The 19,990-nt window shown below is 47.4% G+C and overlaps 3 protein-coding genes across 5 annotated transcripts in view; 1 reads left to right on the top strand and 2 right to left on the bottom strand.

The window, feature by feature from the left end:
* Positions 1-19,990, bottom strand: part of TTC9C (tetratricopeptide repeat domain 9C) — a 395,268-nt gene that overhangs the window by 29,683 nt on the left and 345,595 nt on the right. The gene's annotated exons all lie outside the window — the stretch shown is intronic.
* Positions 64-12,689, top strand: LOC134506462 (adenylosuccinate synthetase isozyme 2-like). 2 transcript variants are annotated; one of them, XM_063316670.1, is made up of 13 exons: positions 64-313; positions 2,348-2,450; positions 3,123-3,191; positions 3,948-3,998; positions 4,130-4,196; positions 5,684-5,791; positions 5,983-6,064; positions 6,645-6,771; positions 7,385-7,539; positions 8,008-8,132; positions 8,627-8,724; positions 9,978-10,127; positions 10,689-12,689. In XM_063316670.1, the coding sequence occupies exons 1-13, from the start codon at positions 98-100 to the stop codon at positions 10,739-10,741; spliced, it is 1,404 nt and encodes a 467-aa protein (XP_063172740.1). In that variant the 5' UTR covers positions 64-97; the 3' UTR covers positions 10,742-12,689. The 2 variants fall into 2 exon arrangements, with proteins under 2 accessions (XP_063172740.1, XP_063172741.1); XM_063316671.1 differs by lacking the exons at positions 64-313; positions 2,348-2,450 and having other exon boundaries at positions 3,172-3,191; positions 5,973-6,064.
* GNG3 (G protein subunit gamma 3) lies at positions 13,894-17,596 on the bottom strand. 2 transcript variants are annotated; one of them, XM_063316668.1, is made up of 3 exons: positions 17,330-17,596; positions 15,206-15,314; positions 13,894-14,578 (listed from the first exon to the last, which is right to left on the bottom strand). In XM_063316668.1, the coding sequence occupies exons 2-3, from the start codon at positions 15,302-15,304 to the stop codon at positions 14,450-14,452; spliced, it is 228 nt and encodes a 75-aa protein (XP_063172738.1). In that variant the 5' UTR covers positions 15,305-15,314; positions 17,330-17,596; the 3' UTR covers positions 13,894-14,449. The 2 variants fall into 2 exon arrangements, with proteins under 2 accessions (XP_063172738.1, XP_063172737.1); XM_063316667.1 differs by having other exon boundaries at positions 15,206-15,311; positions 17,330-17,593.

Below are 19,990 nucleotides of genomic sequence, written 5' to 3'. Positions count from 1 at the left end.
AAGAGGGAACGCGCGGACCGGGCCGCCATGTTGGCTGCTGGCGCCGAGGCCGGCCCGGGCGGCGCCATGTTAGGGCTCGCCGCTTTGCCTGCAGCACATGGCGGGAGCGGCGGCGGCGGCGGCGGCGGGTTTGCTGAACGGCGGGGCCGGCGCGGGGCCGGACGTAAAGCGGCCCCGGCTGGGGTCGGCCGCCCAGACCCCCCCCGCGGGGAACCGGGTGACGGTGGTGCTGGGGGCGCAGTGGGGGGACGAGGGCAAAGGGAAGGTGGTCGACCTGCTCAGCCTCGACGCCGACCTCGTCTGCAGGTGCCAGGTGAGCCGCGTCCCGGGGGGGGGGGGACGGGACTACAAACCCCATCCTCCGCAGCCGGCCGCTGGGGCCTTGCTTTTAACTTCGGGGGGGGCGCGGGGGTCCTTCCCCCTTTTGTCGGGGTGTGATTCTCTTCTCTGGGACTCAGCCCCGTTTTGCAAACTCGGGTTTTGCAACGAGGGCAGGCGGTGGGTCGTCGGAATGCGGCTCTTTCGTGCCCCGTTTGAGTTCCCGGTCTGGAGTTTGCTCCGAGTCCCCCCTCTGGGCGCCTAACTGGGAAGATGGGGGGGATGCAAGAGAGAACTGGGTTTCCTCCCCCTTCCATGCTGCATCATTGGCATCACCCCTTGGTGTTTCATCCTTGCATTTTAGGGACTGTTTGCGGGTAGGTCTGGATCAGGGAGGGGAATGCTCGCCTGATTCGGATCCGCGCTCTTTCCAAGCGTCTATTTCTATGGGAAATGGGGTAATGGGTTCCAGCCCGGAAATCGGCAATGAGAAATTTTAAACGTAAATGTTTATGTCTCTGTGAATGCATTACTTGTTTATATTTTGAACTTAGTCACCGCCCATCTTGCTCAAAGAGTGACTCTTGGTAGTTTACAATCAAACTAGCATAAATAAAGATTAAAACACAATAAAAACCATCTTCTTAAGGAAAAATACACAGTCCAAGATAGAAATGTTAAAGAGTTCTTAATTTAATTTATGGGAGCCTCTTCAAATCTTACCGGTAAAGGATCGAAAGAATGGACTTATAATTCAGATTGAGGCTTAACAAAGTCACAGAGTCGTTCTAGAAAGCAAAATAATAAAAAAAACTACGCTAGATTCAGGCATTCCAACACCTCGTCCTATTTCAGCGTGGACTAACATAAAGTTTTATGTTGTTAATGAAATATTACAGCAAAGGATAAAAAAAAAAAGTACCCATAATTTAAATGGATGGTTAAGGAAGTCCCAGAGTAGTTCAAGAAAGCAAAATAAAAGCAAAAAAAAATTCTACCCTAGATTCAGGCATTCCAACACCCTATTTTAGTGTTCGCTTCGTTCAATTGCATCAGATTTTTGCTCTAATGTCGTAACAAGCCTCTCCTTTTTCACACTTGCTGTTTTCCTCCAAGGGAAACTTCTCCATTTTGCACACACAAAGGCTAGCAGCGTCTAAAACCGCAACAGTGTGTGTGCACTGGCCTCAATTGTGCACCCGTTGCCTCGCGGGAACTGTTTTGGGTTGCATTAAATGCTCCCTGGCATCAATTTACAATTCACACGAAATCAAATATTGCATTATTCAAACTTGTGCTAATCATGACCTACCTCTGTTGTATTTTTGTTTGCAATGATCTGCCTTCGCGGTAACTCATGTTAGAATTGCTGTCCGGAGAGGTAAAATATAAGCCGTTGTAATTGCAACTCAAATCCCGTGGATTTGCATCCCTGGTTTGCAAAATCAGAACAGGATTTTGGGGGTGGGGGTCACAATAACTTGGAAGGGTCTCCATTCTGGCTTGTCTGAATGATTGAATTCCTGCAATGTCCTCCCCTAGTGTTAACTTGAATTAAGACGTCTAGGTTGAGCCGTAAGCTAACCATGGGTTGGCTTCACACAATACACTAAGCTAGGGGTTGTCATCTGGCAGTTTCCAGATGTGGGGACTCCCAGAGTTCTCAGCTGTGAACATTCTAGCTGGGGAATTTTGGGAATTGAAGTCCACAGACTTGGAGGGTGACCTTCCCTTCCCAGAGTTCTCAGCTGTGACCATGCTGGCTGAGGAATTCTGGGAGTTACCACCCATCTGGCAATTAACCAGGTTGGAAAACCATGTTTTAGTATTAGCAAGAAAAATACCTTATCAAAGTTGGGTCCTTGAATCTCTGGCTCTGGGCCTTCTAGTTGGTGTATTGGTTTGGGTGAAGTCTGACAGGTGTGGGTCCGTGTCGGTAAACACAGCCATCTTTACTCGTTTGTTCCCTTTCTCTGTGTAGGCACCAACACCTGCTATTTACGCATCTGATGATTTTCTCTCCCCACAGGGTGGCAATAATGCGGGCCACACCGTTGTGGTGGATTCGGTTGAATATGACTTCCATCTGTTGCCCAGCGGAGTTATCAATCATAACGCCACTTCATTCATTGGTGAGATTTTATCAATATTGCCGTAATTATTGTGGAAGACAGCCAACCCTTGAGTAATGACCATCTCATGAAGACTAGCTGGGTGATTTCTTTCTTATACTGTCTACACTTTTCTCATAACCCACAAAATGATCTGGTTTATGTATTAGAGCTAAGCTGTACAGGTGGTCCTCGCTTAACAACCATTCATTTAGTGACAGTTTGGACTTATGACTGCTGGGAAAACCAACTTATGACCGGTCCTCACAGTTATGACTGTTGCAGAGTCCACACGGTCACGTGATCTCAATTTGGGTGCTTGGCATCCGTTTCACATTTATGACCATCACAGTCACATAATTGCCACTTTTGACCTTCCTGGCTGGCTTCTGGCAAGCAAAGTCAATGGGGACCCCCGTGATTCACTTAATGACCACAGTGGTTCACTTAATGACTGCCGCAAAAACGGTCATAAAATCAGGTCAAATTTGCTTAATGACCACACATGCTGAGCAATAACAAAGCAAATCATATTTTGGTTTTCGGCAATGTGTGAACCATAACCCGAGCCTTGAATTTCCTCTCGTTTTCTTTGATTTGCCTCCAGATCAAAGCACATTTGCCAGGCCAATTTCCCTCTTAATTCTGCCCACCTTTTTCTCGGCAAAGGCTGATCACGGTGTTTTATCCCAGGGAACGGGGTCGTAATCCACTTACCGGGGCTCTTTGAAGAAGCTGAGAAGAATCTGAAGAAAGGACCGGGTGAGCAATCTTGTGCGAAGGGAGTGGGGGGAATACATAAAAGTGTATTGAGCAGATTGCCTTAATTTTTCCCCCCAAAATAAGCTCCGTGGTTCCGGGGTCTTTCTTCCTGGAACCCGCATCATCAACGTCACTTTTGAAGACCACCGTGCAGATGGTCCACGGAGGAGTATCTGCAGGCCCCGTGAAGCTTAGCATTCCTCCAAATTGTGGTTCTGGGACCCCCCTCAATCCATAACATTTAATTTTTCTTTGAAAAAAGGAAACGGCTGGAATGCTCCTGAGATTGCTAATGCTCATAAGCCTGTGCTCTTGAACGTCTGGGGGAAAGCTAGCCGATGCCTTTCAAGAGTGGCTGATGGCCTGAGATGTTCTGCAGCTGCTGTCTCTGAGACCACCTAAGGTCCCCTTGTGAAGCCCCCAGCCTCAGTTTATTTACTGAATTTAATAAATTTCCCAGCGTCCGATCATTCCAGAAAGGAACCGTGATGGTTATTTAATCTGATCCTTTGTAGGTTATGGTTTTTAATCGATGGTCAAAAACCGCCCAGAGTCCCCCGATGGGAGGAGATGGGCGGGGATAAATTAGATAAATAAATAAAATAAATAAATCTGTAAGATTGGGAGAAGTTCCACTATCAATTTTTCTCCGGGGCAACAACCTAGGCGTGAAATTGGAAATGGATGATGGTGGGGGAAGGAGAAAAATGCATTTTCTAGGGCAGTATTGACCCATGAACCATTCTGCTTCCCTAGGGCTGGAAGGCTGGGAATCTCGGACTGTGATTTCCGATCGCGCCCACTTGGGTGAGTCCTACATTTTCTAGTTCTAGCGGATGGATTGATTTTGGAGGGCCAGCATCTGGGGAATTGGGGGCGGCAGGCAGTGAGGAGGTAGTTAATAATTCTTCCCATCTCTCCTGTCTTGTATCCTCTAGTGTTTAATTTCCATCAAGCTGTAGATGGAATCCAGGAGCAGCAGAGGAAACAGCAAGCAGGGAAAAAGTAAGTAGATGGAAGAGGGGGGCGGCTTTGCTGTGGGGAAGCTGATAAAGAACCAGGAGATTGCTGAAAGCAAATGATTCAGCCGGCTGAAGTGGAGAAGTGTCGGCCTTGCAAGGTAGTCCAGACAAGAAGCACGCCCAGAAGTACTAGTTCTAACTTTTTTGTAAGGTTCCATTAACAGAAGTCTGAAATTACATTCCTCTCCCGTCGCCATTACAGCCCCAGAAACTAGGAGATGTTTGCTATGCCCCATTCCTTCTGAGGGCTCAGCTGCCTCTTATCTGACCACTTCCCTCTGGTCATCCAAGGTCATTCCTTCATCCCATTACATCAAGTCACAAGGAGGGAGGAAGAGGTCATCTCTTTAGACCAGGATATCACGTGAGAATGTCTTCTGTAAGGGATAGTGAAGTGGGTACCAGCAATTCCCAGGCCAGACAGAACTGATTCATAAACCCGGATCAGATGCCTCTGGCTCGCAAGGCTGGGGAAATCATGGCCCAAATTCCGTTGTATCAAACAGGCAGGAGGAATAATGGGAAGAATGTTAGAGGCTTGTTAGCAGGGTGTCACGTAAATGGCAGTTCATCTAGGCTGCAAGAGGCATGAGGAGAAGAGATTGAAATTATTCAGAGACTCTACCTTAATGAAGTCATTAATAAAAGAGGGCTGGTGGTTCTGGTCTGCTTGTGGATAAGCCGACCTTTGGAATTTTTGTATGTTTTAATTTTCACAATTGGCTTATCTGTGGGTAATCCGTGGATTATCCATTTTTCATCGTATTTTGGTTAAAGATTGGAAGGGCAGCTTATCTACAGATGGGCTTATCCGCAAGTATATATGGGATTTACGGGCGCTTTAAAAAAGTATTACTTCATATACTTGCGGATAAGCCGAACTCAATTTTGGGGGGTGTATTTTGACACCTAAAATTCTCAGCTTCTTCTCAAGTATAGACAGTAGCTTCCAAGATTCTGTGCGTTACCCCTAATTCTTGCATTAAAAGTCCTTATTGTACGCCGCGATTGTTACATCCTGGATTGTTACATCCTGGTGTTTCTCAACCGTGGCTACTTTAAGATATGGGGACTTCAACTCCCAGAATTCCCCAGCCAGCATGCTTTCAGTAAAACAACATATCAAGCCATGTTGACCCTGGGAAGTTGCTTCTGCTTTAAGCGAATTCCAGAATATATTTGGGAATTTGGGTCTGAATTTGGGTTGTGAAGTTTGTTGCCTGGCATGGTGGTGATGCAGACAACATCCTGTTTTCTCCAATATTTATTTATGAATAAATCAATAAGTGCCTTCTGCAAGGAAGACAGCTCGGAGGAGCGAAGCCAAGAATCAGCCCCGAGGTTTTTCAGAAAGAAAGCCCAGAGGGTTCTGGGTTTTGAGAAGGCTTTGACTGTCCTCCGCTACTGTTGGCTGGCACGTGGGAGGAAGGTGCCCTTTCAGACCCTGTTGGTCCTTGCTTCTCTTAACAGCCTGGGCACCACCAAGAAGGGGATCGGCCCTGCCTACGCCTCCAAAGCCTCGCGCACTGGCCTGCGCATTTGTGACCTGTTGGCAGATTTTAACGAGTTCTCCAAAAAGTGAGTAAATAGATAACGGCTCCAGCCACGGGATGGGGCCATGGGGAATAAGAGGGGGTTGGATGGGGTGGTGCGACTGGTCCTCCTCGACCATCTCCGGAATGGGTGTCGGTGGGGAGCAGGAGGGCTCTGCATGAGTGGACAGTTGGAAAGTTCGTTGGATTTGGGAAGTTATCACCAGCCTGTCTCAGATTCAGGGTCTTGGCCCAGCAGTACAAAGCCAGCTATCCAACGCTCAACATCGACACGGAGGCCGAGCTGCAACAGTTGAAGGTATTTTCTAGCATCTGGGAAGGGGAAGACTTCCAAATTTCTTGGCCCACAAGAACACATGCTGAAAGCTGCGCTAGCCCATAATTTGCAGACTAAAATACGGTTTCCCAGATTCATAGGTTGCGCTAGGCCAGAATCAAGCCACGTTTATCCTCTAACTTTCCATGTAAATCAGACCTTTGTGGCACCGTGCTGGTTAGCTGAACAAATTGTGGTTGGCTGCAGTCACATTTTACGCCGAGACGTAAACTGCGTTTTACGAAACGTCGGTCCTCTTTCCCCTCCGGACCTCACGAGCCAGCCGTCCTTCATAAAATGCGAATATGACTTGGTTTCGGCTTTCGGTGGCTTGGATCTTAACCAGCGTGTTTGCACGGGACCCTCAATAAGGAGTAGAAGCGTCCCTATTAAAAAAGAAAACTGGAAATTGTTGGGCCATTGAATAGGAGCCTCCTACTGAATTCCCCCCTATTTTGATACTTGCCCTTCTTAAAAATAAAGGAAGCCCTCAGCTCCTTCCTTTGAACAAGGAAAAATGGGTCTCCGGTTGATGTCACTGTCCATCCTTCTTGATTGGCAGATCTACGCAGAGAAGATCCGCCCCCTGGTGAAGGACGGGGTTTATTTCATGTACCAAGCTCTGCATGGACCATCCAAAAAGATTCTCGTCGAAGGAGCTAATGCTGCCCTCTTAGATATTGATTTTGGTAAGATGTCCCTCCCTTTCTGCACCTTAACATTTAGTGTTTTCATACATATGTACGCCCAACCCTTTTCTCAACGGAGAATGGTCCACAAACCAGCTTAGTTTTAAATATCTGGAATTGCTGGGGTCGTACATTGTGCAGTGCCGTTTTCCTTCGAACCGTGGCTTATAGAATAACCCCCAAGGGCACACGTGCACACACACGATTTACACGCTGTAGCGGCCAGGTGTGCACACTGCGCTGGATCAGAACCAAGCAAGCCCTCCAGAGGCTTAGCACGATGTGTAAAAGGCGGTCCCTGAGCAGAAATAGAGGCAGAGGTGCACATCCAGGAATTTCACCTAGGGAGGAAGCCACACCGCCACCAAGCCATTCTGTAAAAACAAGGTTCTAGTCCTCATAATTCTCAGATAAGGCTAATTGCAGGAGGAAGCTAGGAAGCGAATGGATGCATCTTCAATGTGCTGCTTAATATAGTTTGAGGTTACAGATGGCGGGGGAGCTGTTCGGCCCTACCAAGAGGGCCTAACCTTAAGTCTACAAATGTGGCTGGCTGGAAAATTTCCTTCCTGGTCCTTTCCCAGCCCCAATGCCTTTCTTTTCTCTCCCAAAGGTACCTATCCCTTCGTGACCTCCTCAAATTGCACCGTGGGGGGTGTGTGTACCGGCCTTGGCATTCCCCCCCACTACATCGGCAAGGTGTATGGCGTGGTGAAGGCGTATACGACCCGCGTTGGAGTGGGGACCTTCCCCACCGAGCAGAACAACGTGAGTCCCTGAATATCGGGGTGCGTCTCCCCTGGCCCTTGAAACTTGCCTCTGGGAACTGTGTCTTCGTGGCCTGGGCCTCACCCCGATTTATCATCACTTAATTATTTGTAAAACTTGCGTGCCGCTGCATCCTTCCGAACCTCAGCTCCTTATGCAAGAAAATACTGCGGTGGCTTTGTTAAAGGCAACAATGATAACAAAGCATCTGGCCTCCCCCCCCCCCCAATAAAAACTCTGAATACAAAACATGAAAAAGATGGCCAAAAGTTCTCAGAAAGAATTGAGCTTTCTCTGCCTTCTGAAAGGCCATTCCCGGTCTAACTTAAAGGGGACGTTTATCTATCAAATTTCTCTGCCCCCCCGTCACGTACACGACAACTCTGGACGACGTTTCAGGAGGAGGCTTGGGTGTTGCTTAAGGGACATCCAGCCCCGTCTCTTTTTTAATCTGCCGCCCCTCTGCAGGAGATCGGAGAAGCTCTCCAAGCCAGGGGACGGGAATTCGGCGTCACCACGGGCCGTAAGCGGCGCTGCGGCTGGCTGGACCTCGTCCTGGTGAAATACGCCCACATGATCAACGGGTTCAGCGCGTAAGCCCCTTGCAAACATTGGCCCACCCTTTCCTTCTCCCTTTTCCGTTGGGGAGAGCCCCAGGAGTGGGAATGTTCTGTGCAGTTTTCTAGAACGGCCCCGCTTGCTGATGGAGGAGAGATCTACCCTCTTGGTGCTTTTCAATTCAATTTAGGGCTGTCTGTTTAACTCTGGGAATTAGTTTGATTTCTGTGAAGCTGGAGGGTGGTGTGCCGGGCTGTTGGCATCTGCTTAGAACAGTGTTCCTCAAGCTTGGCCGCTTTAAGACGTGTGGACTTCAACTCCCAGAATGCCCCAGCCAGCATGGCTGGCTGGGGCATTCTGGGAGTTGAAATCCACACGTCTTAAAGCGGCCAAGCTTGAGAAACACTGGCTTAGAATAATGCCAGCAATTGAATGGAGTGCAGGTGGAGTTTCAGATGGAAAATATTTGCGTGGCGGAAGCTGGATGTTCTCGGGTTGATAAGAACTTGTTTTCTGGACCGTTTCCTAGCCTCGCCGTGACCAAGCTGGATATCCTAGACAACTTTGAAGAGATCAAAGTGGGTGTGGAATACCATCTGGATGGGAAGCAGATTCCGTATTTCCCGGGTGAGGCTGCGGACAAAAAGGGAGTTTCCCGTCTGCTCTTTTCACACCTTTATGGATTCTTTTCGGTGGTTCAAAAGAGAAGCAAGAAGCGAGGCAGGAAACCAGAGCAGGGTTTCTGGAGTCTGGGGGCTTAAATGACAAACTAAGGAGCGCGATCTTCGTGCGGCTGGTCATTGGGCAGGCGTGCCCTCGACTTGGGTGGCCTCCAAAAATGGGCAGTTGGACAAAGCAATAAAGAAGAATATGCCCAGGAGGTGTTAAAGGTTGAGGTTTTAAGGCAGTATATCTGGTGAGTGATTTTGTGTGGTTTTGGCCAAATGCTGCTGCTGGCTATCTTTGGGGCGACGGACGAATCCTCGTGGGATTTGGATTCACTCCCCTGCTCCAGTGCAGTAGCCAAACCATCTTATCCCAGTTTGAAGATGGTGAAGTAATCACACGCATCTCTGTAGTTCCTCATCCCAAATAGTTTAAAGTGGTCTGACAGCGCCACTGGTTAGAGGCGGCAAGCAGATGCCCCAATGGAAAAGATGAACGGTGTTCCATGGGCCGCTGAATTTTACATCGCTTTAATTGATTATTATTATGGTTATGCAAATTTGCGTGACTCTCCTAGCCTTTCGTTCCACCTGCTCAAACCCACTGATCTTCCTTTGCCTCCCCACCCTCTGATAACCCCCTCCCCCAATCCTTGTCAGACCTTCCGGGGAGCAGGTGTGGTTTGCTTCATCCGTAGTTGAACAAACCACTGTAGGTCTGAAAGCTTGATTACAGGTAGTCCTCACTTAACGACCATTCCTTTAGTCACCAGAGTTACAACAGTGTAGAAAAAACCGACTTATGACCGTTCCTCGCATTTACGATGGTTGCAGCATCCCAGCGGTCATGTGATTGCCATTTTGGACTTTCCCAGCCTGCTTCTGATAAGCAAAATCAATAGGGAGGCACGTGATCACTTAACAACCACACGGTTTGCTTAACAACTGCTGCAAAAATGGGCATAAAATCAGTTCTGGATTCGCTGAACGACCACATCACTAGCAACTGAAATTCTTGTCCCAATTGTGGTTGTTAAGTGAGGACTACCAGTAGATTTCTCAACCCTGGCAACTGGTTGGCTGGGGAATTCTGGGAATTGAAGTCCAGGCATCTTAAAGTTGCCAAAGTTGAGAAACACTGGTATAGGGTTCCATATCATACAAGCAGACAAGCAGCTAATCTCTGCCTCGGTTTCTCTCTATCGCTGTCCGCAGCCAATCAGGAGCTCCTGAACAAAGTCACAGTGAAGTACAAGGACCTTCCTGGATGGCGGTGTAGCACCGAGGGCGCTCGCAGCTTCAGCGACTTGCCTGCTGAAGCCCAGGCCTATATCCGGTTCATAGAGGGTTACCTGGATGTGCCAGGTGAGCCTTCCGGAAGCCTGAACACTGGGTACTTCTGAAACGGGGTTGCGAGGTGGCAAACCAGGGTGCCCCCAATCTGGGCTTGGTGTGACCTCTGAAAGCTTCAGAGCGGCCCGCAGAAGTTTCTCCTGGGTCTTTATTTTCAAACCGGAAGTGGCTGGGGAAGGGGGTGAGAGCAGGGTATTCCAGTGAAATGCCATCAAAGCCCTTTTAGCCCTGTTGGCTTTGAGAAACAGGAGGGTCTTTTGCTTGGAAAGAGCCGGGAACTGTGGTCTGCTCCCCTGGTGTAGAAAGTCAGGAAGAGGATGTTGATGGAGATACGCAGGAACCGTTCCCTAGGCAAAGGGCGCTAACCCTTTTTAAGTCCAAGCAGCCAGATAACATTTGGAGGTGGTTCAGACAGACACCTCCCTCATCCACTGGAGTGTAAGGGGGGGGGGGGTCCGGCACAATCAGTTTTAGCCTTCCCGGGGAGTTGATTTCCTGGTCTGGCCCGCCTTGTGGGGCTGACACCGGTCCTGCTTTAGATTCCACCCACTCACCTGATTCTCTGTTTCGCAGTCAAATGGATCGGCGTGGGAAAATCTCGCAAATCCATCATCAAGCTTTTCTGAGGCTGAGGCTGGGGTGGATCCGCTGCCCCAGACGGAAGCCGGAGGGGGCTGTTCCTTCTCGCCAGCAGCCCCGGACCACGGAAGCCAGCCCCCTTGAATGCGCTCAGGCCAGACCCCGACCCCACCTTTATTTAGATGAGAACCCACCGCAACCCTTCACAACACCCTGCCTCCATTCACCCCCCACCCCGCAGTGTGAAATTTCCTCTTTGCCCTTCATTCTGCGCTGCTGACGTTTGGGAAGAGAATTTGGACCAGCTGGTTGGGGGCTGAGCTTTGCTGATCATTCCAGGATGGTTAAGGGCACACACTCCACTTCTGAGCTCCTGACCCATTTTTTTCTCCCCCCCCCCACATCCCCGAAATGGCTGCCATCCGTCCCCCCCACCCCCACCCCCGGTCTGACCAGCACTCATGCTCCATGGCTCTGCAGATGGTGCTAATCCCCTTGGCCAGTTCTGAGTCATTGACGGCTGTCGGCCTGGCACCTTCCTGGATGCGTCAATCCCCATCGCCTCCAGCCAGGTGGAGGGAGTGGGGCCTGGGAATTGTAGTCTTGCGACGTGGAGCACTTTTCCCGAAGATGGTGGCCTTCCAGTGGTTGTCAACTGCATCAACCACAGTGCTAGTCCCAGCCAGAGTGGGCTCACAGTGAGGAATGCTGGGAATTGTAGTTCAGCGGCATACCTGAAGGCTCCTGATTTCCCACCCCTGGCAGGAACAGAGCACTTAACTTCTATCCGTGATGGGTGTGAAACGCGGTCCTCTCCTGCTGCAGCTGAAAGTGCCTCCATTTTTAGGAAAATCGGCCCAACGGCAGAGCGTTTCACACTCCTGTCCTCTCTCCCACCCAGGCATGGGTGGGAAGCTTTGGCTTTGCCATTCGTCAAGCACAACCTCTAAATTGGGTTGCCTCCTAACGGGGGTTTGAAACAAGGCAACATCGACATAACCAGTATTCAAGCAGGCTGGTTTCAAACGCTGCAAACTTGTTGAGGGCAAGCGGAAACAGGCCGAGGCTTTTGCTCTTGTGCTCTGGAAGAGAAATGTGGTACAGGTAGTCCTTGCTTAACCCCCACAATTGAGATGAGAACTTTGGTTGCTAAGTGAAGTGGTCATTAAACAAATCCGACCCAATTTTACGACCTTTTTTGGCACGGTCATTAAGTGAATCACCATGCTTAAACGAACCACATGGTCGTTAAGCAAATCACGCAGCTCCCCATTGATTTTACTTGCCAGAAGCCATCCGGGAAGGTCAAAAATGGCGACCATGGGATGCTGCGACGGTCATAAATGTGAACCGGTTGCCAAGCGCCCAGATCGTGATCACGTGACTGTGATGTGCTGCAGCGGTCGTAAGTGTGAGCACCAGTTGTAAGTTGTTTTTTTCAGCACCATCATAAATGAATGGTCATTAAGTGAGGACTATCTGTAATGCATGTGCTGAAGATTGTACCCAGTTCCTGCTGTGAAAACTAGTTTATTGCGGCCTATTGCGTTCTGTGTTGTCAAAGCTTTTTTGACATATTACCCACATTTTTAGCTTTCTCCATTTAAAAAACAGCACGCTTTCTACAGTTGGACCTAACCATGCAGATTAAACCTCTCTCCTTCCCATTCCTTGACAGGGAACGCTGAGTTGCAGAAGCACTACCTGTAAATTGTCTGGGTTTTATTTCCCCCTTTTGGAACCTTAATCAGGACTAGCCTCTTTAATTTCCATTGGTTAACAGGGGAAGCAGCAGTTGAGCACAGCAGCAAATGGGATCCTAAAGCTTTCTAGATTCCTACTTGCACATCCCTAGCCCACTGTCCAAACGTGTGAATTTTTTTTGTGGTTTCTTACTTGGTTGAGAAGGAAATTTCCCTTGTTCTCATGTTGTTGTTTTCCTGGGATTGCCAAATCTGCCACAAAGCAATAAAGAACCATGATTTATTTTATAAATTGGTTGGAATCGTGAAAGACACCATTTGCTGGGATTTTTTTTTTCTTTTTAAAGATTGCCTTTGTCCTCTGGTGTATGAAAGACCCAGGAACCTTGTCCTTTGCCAGTTCTGTTGCTTTTCCTTCAGTGATGTACTCTTAATTCCATTTAGGCTAGAAGCAGGCAAAAAATGGAGACGATCCCAAAGCCTACCAAGGGAAAAGACAAAAATCCAACTTCCAAAGTTGTTGGTTGTTTTCTACCTCACGTCCTACTTTTTAAAAAAATGCCCTAAACCAGTGTTTTTCAACCTTGGCGACTTGTAAGACGTGTGCGCTTCAGCTCCCATAATTCCCCAGCCAGGAACTGTTGGTCCATCCAGTTGCCAAAGTTGAGAAATCTACAGCTAGTCTTTGCTTAACAACCACAATTGGGACTAGGATTTAGGTCACTAAGTGATGCAGTTGTTAATTGAATCCGGGCCTGATTTTACAACCATTTTTTTGCGGCGGTGGTCAAGCGGTCCCCTATTGGTTTGTGCTGTGTTTGTGTTGTGTTCCTTAACACAGTGTTTTTCAACCTTGGCAGGTTTAAGATGTGTGGACTTGAGCTCCCAGAATTCCCCAGCCAGCCACGCATATGGCTATCTCCCCTGTGTCCATTTGTTGCCCAAACCAGAGATTTTCAGCTGGATTTTGTTTCCCTTAAAATCCAAGTGGCGCCTTTTCATTTTCGGTTCCTTTGCGTTCCTGGCCTCAAGATTTTTTTCCTAAGCTACCGTTTCTTTAACAAACCCCGGTTGCTTTGATTCGCCAACTGATTCATGAAGGGAACCCAGACTGGGTTCACATTGTGGCTTAGCACCAGCTCATTCTCCCTAAGAGGGGGAATCTTGGGGGCCAGGAACGCTTGCACCCCCTCGTTTTGATTGATCCTGGAGAATGACGGGCAGCGCACTGCAATTCAGAACAGAGTCCCCCCTCGGCGGGAGATGGGCGGTAGTACAAATTTGAGGCACAAATAAACATCTGGAAGTTTGCGGACCTCTTCTCCTGGGAGTCTTGGAAAACTCCGGGCTGAAGATCCGTTTGAGGAGACCCTTCATACCTCCACGCCCCGTCCCCAAATGGTCTAGCTCAACCACCAGTCCATTATACTGATCCAGTAAATTTTATTAACTTTCTGTGCTCTCTGGATTACAGAATGGGTGGAGGGTTGTGGGCTTGTTGTGGGAACCTGGCGCCCTCCCTGGGGGAGAATTTGGGGCAGGGGAGGGAGAGGAGAGGACCAGCTTCGGCACCTCGATTCGGAGCTAAACTTCAGCCAAGGTGAAGGTGGTGGTGGGGAGGCTGGACGTTAATGCCGGACCGAAACCCCCTGGGTTGGTTCCGAGGGGCCTATGGACCCAGTGCTTGATACCTTTGGGGTCTAACTGGGGGGTCCTTGGGTACCCTGATTTTTCCTCCCACCCCCTTAGCACAAACAGCAGCTCCCCTTTTCGAGGGGGAAGGGGGGCTGCTGAATTAGAGTCTTTACAGATGTTCTGATGCTCAGTGGGATATTTGCGGATCTGGCTGCTGAGTTCGGATGCCTGGGAAAATGGAGTCGGGGGGCTCTGCAGGAGAAAGCAGATCGGCCACAGAGCCCCCCCCCGCCCCCAATAGTAGAGCCTTGGCGGCTAGGTTCCTGCCCAAACCGGACTCCGCCCTAACCGGTGGGTATCTGGGGATGGGGGGAAAGGAAGGGGATAAGACCTGGCATTGGGGAGGCCAAAAATAGTTCAGAGCAGGGCACAGAAGAATTTTTTTTCTCGGAAGGGGTTTTCTGAGGTCGGCACGGGGCTAATGAGAGGATCCTCGCAGGCATGGGCATCGCAGTAAGTCATCAGGTCAGCGGCCGCTTTAGACACCTAGGGAGGGGAGGGGGGAAAAAAAGGAAATCATGGCTTGGCCCATCTGCCAAAGAGCTTCCAATTATCATCCAGGGCACTGCCAAGGAGGGATGGTGTTAAGATTGAGGGTTACCAGATCTGGGCTGCAGTCCTCTAGATAGGCACTAGGGGGCAGCCATGAGAGGAAAACCACCCACTGCACCTGCTGCCATCTAGTGGCTGCTCACAGTTTTGCAGCCTGCTGGCCAACACCCTTTGTCTAGGGCAAGCGTTTCTCAACCTCAACAACTTTTAAGATGCGTGGGCTTCAACTCCCAGAATTCCCCAGCCAGGCAATGTTTCTCAACCTCAACAACTTTTAAGATGCGTGGGCTTCAACTCCCAGAATTCCCCAGCCAGGCAATGTTTCTCAACCTCAGCAACTTTTAAGATGCGTGGGCTTCAACTCCCAGAATTCCCCAGCCTGCAAACAACCAACAGCTGCTTAGACATGAACAAACTGCTTATAGCTTGGCCCGGTAGGCCAACCAAGTTGCAGGGGATCATAGAAGCAGAAGCCCAGTTCTGCACCAGAAAGCATCCATCAGATTTGGTGTCACAGCATTCCCATTTCTCCCTAACTCCTTCCCCCTTCCCTTTCCTCACCTTTATCCTGCACATGCTGGCCTCAATCTTCAGCTGCTCCACCATTTTACGAGCTTGCCCAATGCTCATTGTGCTGTTGACGGGAGTTTCACCCTTCATGGGGAATCTGCTGGGGAAGCCAGGGAGGAGAAAGGAGACAAAGCTAAGTGGAAATTTTGAAGCTGTTCTTCGAAATCGGTCCCAACCATATCCTTCTACAGAAGCAGAGCCGTGGTCTATCTAAGCCAGGGTTTCGCAACCAGGGTTCCACGAGAGGTCCCTAGGGGTTCCCTGGGAGATCACAATTTATTTTAAAAATTATTTCAAATTTGGGCCACTTCACACTAAAGAGGTAAGTTTCATTCTTTATTTCCAGTTTAAGAACACTGTTAATGCATATATACAGGCCTACCTGTGAAACCAATCTATTTCAAGGGTTCCTCCAGGGTGGAAAAGTTGAGAAAGGCTGATCTAAGCTTGGGGCTGCATTGCAGTACTCCAGGTGACCACTAGATGGTGATCAAGTGATTCAGAAACCACTAGCACATTGCGCCACCTAGTGGACAGCGGTAGGTTTGCGACCCTGTGACCTGTTCTCCAGGGTTTTTAAGCAGGAGTTGGAGCAGGCTAATGCAGTGTTTCTCGACCTTAGCGACTTTAAGATGTCTGGACTTCAACTCCCAGAATTCCCTAGCCAGCATGATGGCTGAGGAATTCTGGGAATTGAAGTTCACACTTCTTAAAGTTGCCAAGGTTGAGAAACACTGGGCTAGAGAATACAGTTGGGAGCTTATGAATGCAAACCAAACACTGTCCAAATACAATACTGCCTTTTAAAGTTATTCCTGCCTGAAGCCCTGGAGAGCAATTGCTGGTCATCATCAAGACTTGAACTAAGGTCTGACTTAGTAAAAGCCATGTCCAGCCTCGCCTGGGAAACCTGTATCTTTAAGAATATTTTTCTTTGAGGTGTATGGGATATTCTTGCAACAGATCTCTTGACTGTCAACAAAAATATCTCCATCTCCTGCTTCTCTTTTATACGAAGAATATGAAACAAAAATGGGTCCCCTCTTTGGATCTTACCTTGAGGACTAGCAGCATGGCTAGGCCCATGTTTGCACAGTGGGGGGTTGAATGTGTGGGACTGCATCTACCATGGCACAAATATTTTCCACCATTGTTAAATTGGGCGGGGATACCCGTGGCTGCCTCCCCCCACTTGAAAAACTATGGTTTCCCTAGCCACAGCTTATTGTATAAACTCCAACCTGGCTTGATTCCCACAAAACACCCAGCCATAAACCACACTTGACAAACGGCAGCATCTGGGGCGTAGTTGTGTTCACAAAACATCCTAAGTCACAGATAAGCCACTTACGTCCTCAACGTGTTGTGTGAATGTAGACCCAGGAAGAACGTAGGGAGGAAGGTGAGAGAGGGATAAAACCATAAATAAAAAATAACTCCATGATAGCAAAAGAGACCATTTTTTCTTCCCATAACTATAGGCGTCTAAATGACCTTTAGGGCCTCATTCAAAAACATTCTCCAACAGTGACCAAATCTCGCAGATGATAAAGCTGAATTAACTTCTCCAGATCCTCTCTCTAGAAAAGCATCCTTGGGTTCTGATCCTTTATAAATTCGCCCCCCCCAATAAATCACCCCCACCTCATGCTGAAATTTCCCTGCCCCACTTCCCCCATCCATCTTCTGCCACAACCCATTCCTTCTCTGCTATCAGATGCAATCAACAGAAAAAGAAAGAAAAAAGATCTGTTGAAAAAAGAAGAGATATTACAAAACGCAAATAGTCAGTGCAACATCCAAAGCCATTTGTAGCCTCTCCCAGAAGAGAGACCAAAAAAAAAAAACTCTGCTTTTTTTTCTATTTCCATTTGTGACTCCCCACCACAATGGAGGGCAAGATCTATCTCTCTATCTCTCATCTATCCATCTCCATCCCTCCATCCATCCATCCATCTCTGGGAGCATCCCAAGGCAATAGGGCCAGTCCCTATTCACCTTTTTCTCTGCCCTGCAGAGATTTTATTTATTCTGGGCATGGAAATCACTTTGTTCACAAATGATTGCCGGAGACAGAAAGAATACAAGAAGACAGGAAGCCACAAAGCCACACACCTTTGTAGAGGTTTTCTTCTGAAAATGAAGAGGGAGCAACGGCAGTCAGTCTGTTCAGTCTGGAGGCTCAGAGGATCTGGGTAGAGTCACCTGGACTTGGGTGGCACAGGAAAGGGGGGGGGTGCCCACTGCAGGAGCCCCTGTGGGTCCTCTCCAAGGTGGGTGAGCAGACGCGGCTGTTTTCCCCAAGTCCCTAAGCTGTTTGGCACACCTTGCCCACGATGAGATTTAATTCAATCGATCAATACCTTGAGGATGCTACAAGGCAATTAACGCTGGGACCAAACCATCTCTTAAGGCAGGGGGTGATGGCTGATGGTACCCCTGCCTAGGCAGTCCTTGCTTCAGAACCTAGATTGGAAAAGGGGGGCTGGCGTAGCCAGGATTACGGAAGAGGTTGATTGGGGAGGGGGGAGGAAGGGAGGAGCAGAGTCCAAAGAGTGTGGTTGTGTGACTTTGTGACACCCCCCCCCCTTTGTGCAAATATGAACGCCGGGGAGCTGCAGTATTGTCGGCAATCTTTTTCATTTAGAAATCTGACATCAACACCCATTGCCAGCCGTTTTTGCTTCCCCTCCCAGTTCATCGGGCATCAGGGTTACAAAAACTAGCTTCTTTTCCTGCATTACCTTGAAAGGAACGCTATGGGTGAGCTCTCTAATGTATGGGCCTAATCACAGTTTAAAAAGGAAAAAAAAAAATTGGTCATGCTCGGTCCTAGGTGTTTTGTGGAACCCCGAACTCTGCACCCTGCAGAAAATATGTAACTGTGATGAGGTCCGAAGCTCATCCTTTGATAGAAACAGAAATCAAGCCTGCAATATTGTTTTGACTTGACGGAGATGCCCACTCACCTCGGACTAGCTTCATGCAGCATGCACATAATTGCTTGATTTAGTTCAGACTGTAAATTATGGCTTATGACTTAAGTCTGTTGTACGAACCCAGCTTATTCAAGAAACAAGCTGAAACAAACCATGGCAAACATGGGCACATTTCTGAAGAAACATGCATAGCAACAAAAGTGAAACCCAAGTCAAACTTACAGGATTGTTTAAAAATGAAAAACACTACCGCCCATCAGCTAAAGCCAAGTGCAAAATGATTTCTCAGACAGATGATGTAAATTAATTCTGAGGTAAATTTAATTCTAAAAGAATGAAAAGGATCTCAACCCCAAGATTTTCAAACCTCTAAAGGAAAAAGAAAAAAAAAGATTTGTTTTGTTTCATTGTTTTTGCCTGAGATATCATATAGATATCTGGCCAGCATAACTTTAGATGTGTTTCTTTGTGCCTGTAAGCAAAGATGGAGCATTTATTTTAATAAAGCTGCAGTTGCTTTAAGAATTTGCAATATAGATATCTCCTTTATGTTGGAAATTCCTGTCCCAAGAAATCTTATATTTAGCCCCATGATATTAACTGCCCATGTATTTTGAGCAATTATTTTGTTATAGTATTGGGCCAAATTTGTGGGCTGAAATGTTTTATTATGCTAAATTTAAATCATTAATTTAGGTTATTTAAACAGGCATACATATGTACGTTCTGCTGGTCTGTGAAATGTTTTTAAAGCTGTAAGCAACTCCAGACTTCCCAGAGGATAGATTCCTGTTAACTCAATGACTTGGTTCACACATTGTTCTAAGTGGTGGTTTATTTAACCATGATTTGTTCACACAACATGCTAAGCCATAGGAACACAGCCAATCATGGCTTATTAATTTAATTATAGGTAAACAAATTGAAGCTTCAGTGCAAAATTTCTTAAACAGGCACTATAGAATTTCATTCCAAATGGCTGTTTTACAATACAATTAGATACATGTTCAATGTTCCCACCAAAGTTAGTGACTTGATTTTAGATGTATTCAGTGCATATTGCCTTGAATAAATTTATAAATAAAAAAATAAATGGGTTCCTGTATTACATTGCACTTTAAGGCCATCATCCTAAATGTCTTTACAGGGAGTGTGTCCTAGGGAGCTAAATGGGATTTACCAATCAGTAAATAGGTTTAAAATTATGCTATAAACTTAGGGAAGTTATAGAAAGAAAGAACTTGAGTTATAATGCTGAGTCAGTTTGAAATAATATTATGATTCAGTGCCTGCATCTTAAAAAATCAAAGGTTCCACAGTTTATGACTGAGATAAGCTTTCCACTTTTGTCAGATCAATTGCTGAGTATGTATAATGTTCTGTGCTCACGTTTTTCATTATTACAGTCTAGGACAATGACCTGGTTCTCCCAACTTGCTTAAAAAAATGGTTGCATTTTCACAGTATGCTGAATTGCAAGATAAACCTGTTCTAAACAAAGCTGGATAATTTATTTTAACAGAGCTTCAGCTTCTTTAAGTAGTTGCAATATAGATACTGGATATTCCTTTTCCAAGGAATCTGTTCACAGCTTCATGAATCTAGTTATGAAATTAAGGGCCCATATTTCACTACCAGAAGAATCATCATCAGAAAGCAGGGAAGCCTTTGGCTGAAATCCTCAGAATATTTATTTATTATTCATATGGCTGCTCATCTCACAAACAAGTGATGTGGGTGGCGTACAACGGAGCTAAAAACAACTGAGTATTCATATTATTATTAAGAACTTTAAAATTATAAAAGGCGCAAAAAAACTGAAAAATATTAGGCGAAG

The sequence above is a fragment of the Candoia aspera genome, chromosome 17, assembly GCF_035149785.1.
Source record: "Candoia aspera isolate rCanAsp1 chromosome 17, rCanAsp1.hap2, whole genome shotgun sequence".
Classification (NCBI taxonomy): Eukaryota; Metazoa; Chordata; class Lepidosauria; order Squamata; family Boidae; genus Candoia; species Candoia aspera.
The sequence above is the reverse complement of the archived record's forward strand: the minus strand, read 5'-3'. Positions and strand labels throughout refer to the sequence as shown.

Coding starts and splice junctions, on each gene's coding strand:
- GNG3 (XM_063316668.1), bottom strand. CDS start 15,304: ATGAAGGGTGAAACTCCCGTCAACAGCACAATGAGCATTGGGCAAGCT. Junction 14,579..15,205: donor CCAGCATGTGCAGGATAAAG/GTGAGGAAAGGG, acceptor TCCCCTCCCTAG/GTGTCTAAAGCGGCCGCTGA.
- LOC134506462 (XM_063316670.1), top strand. CDS start 98: ATGGCGGGAGCGGCGGCGGCGGCGGCGGCGGGTTTGCTGAACGGCGGG. Junction 6,065..6,644: donor CCGAGCTGCAACAGTTGAAG/GTATTTTCTAGC, acceptor CTTGATTGGCAG/ATCTACGCAGAGAAGATCCG. Junction 10,128..10,688: donor GGGTTACCTGGATGTGCCAG/GTGAGCCTTCCG, acceptor TCTGTTTCGCAG/TCAAATGGATCGGCGTGGGA.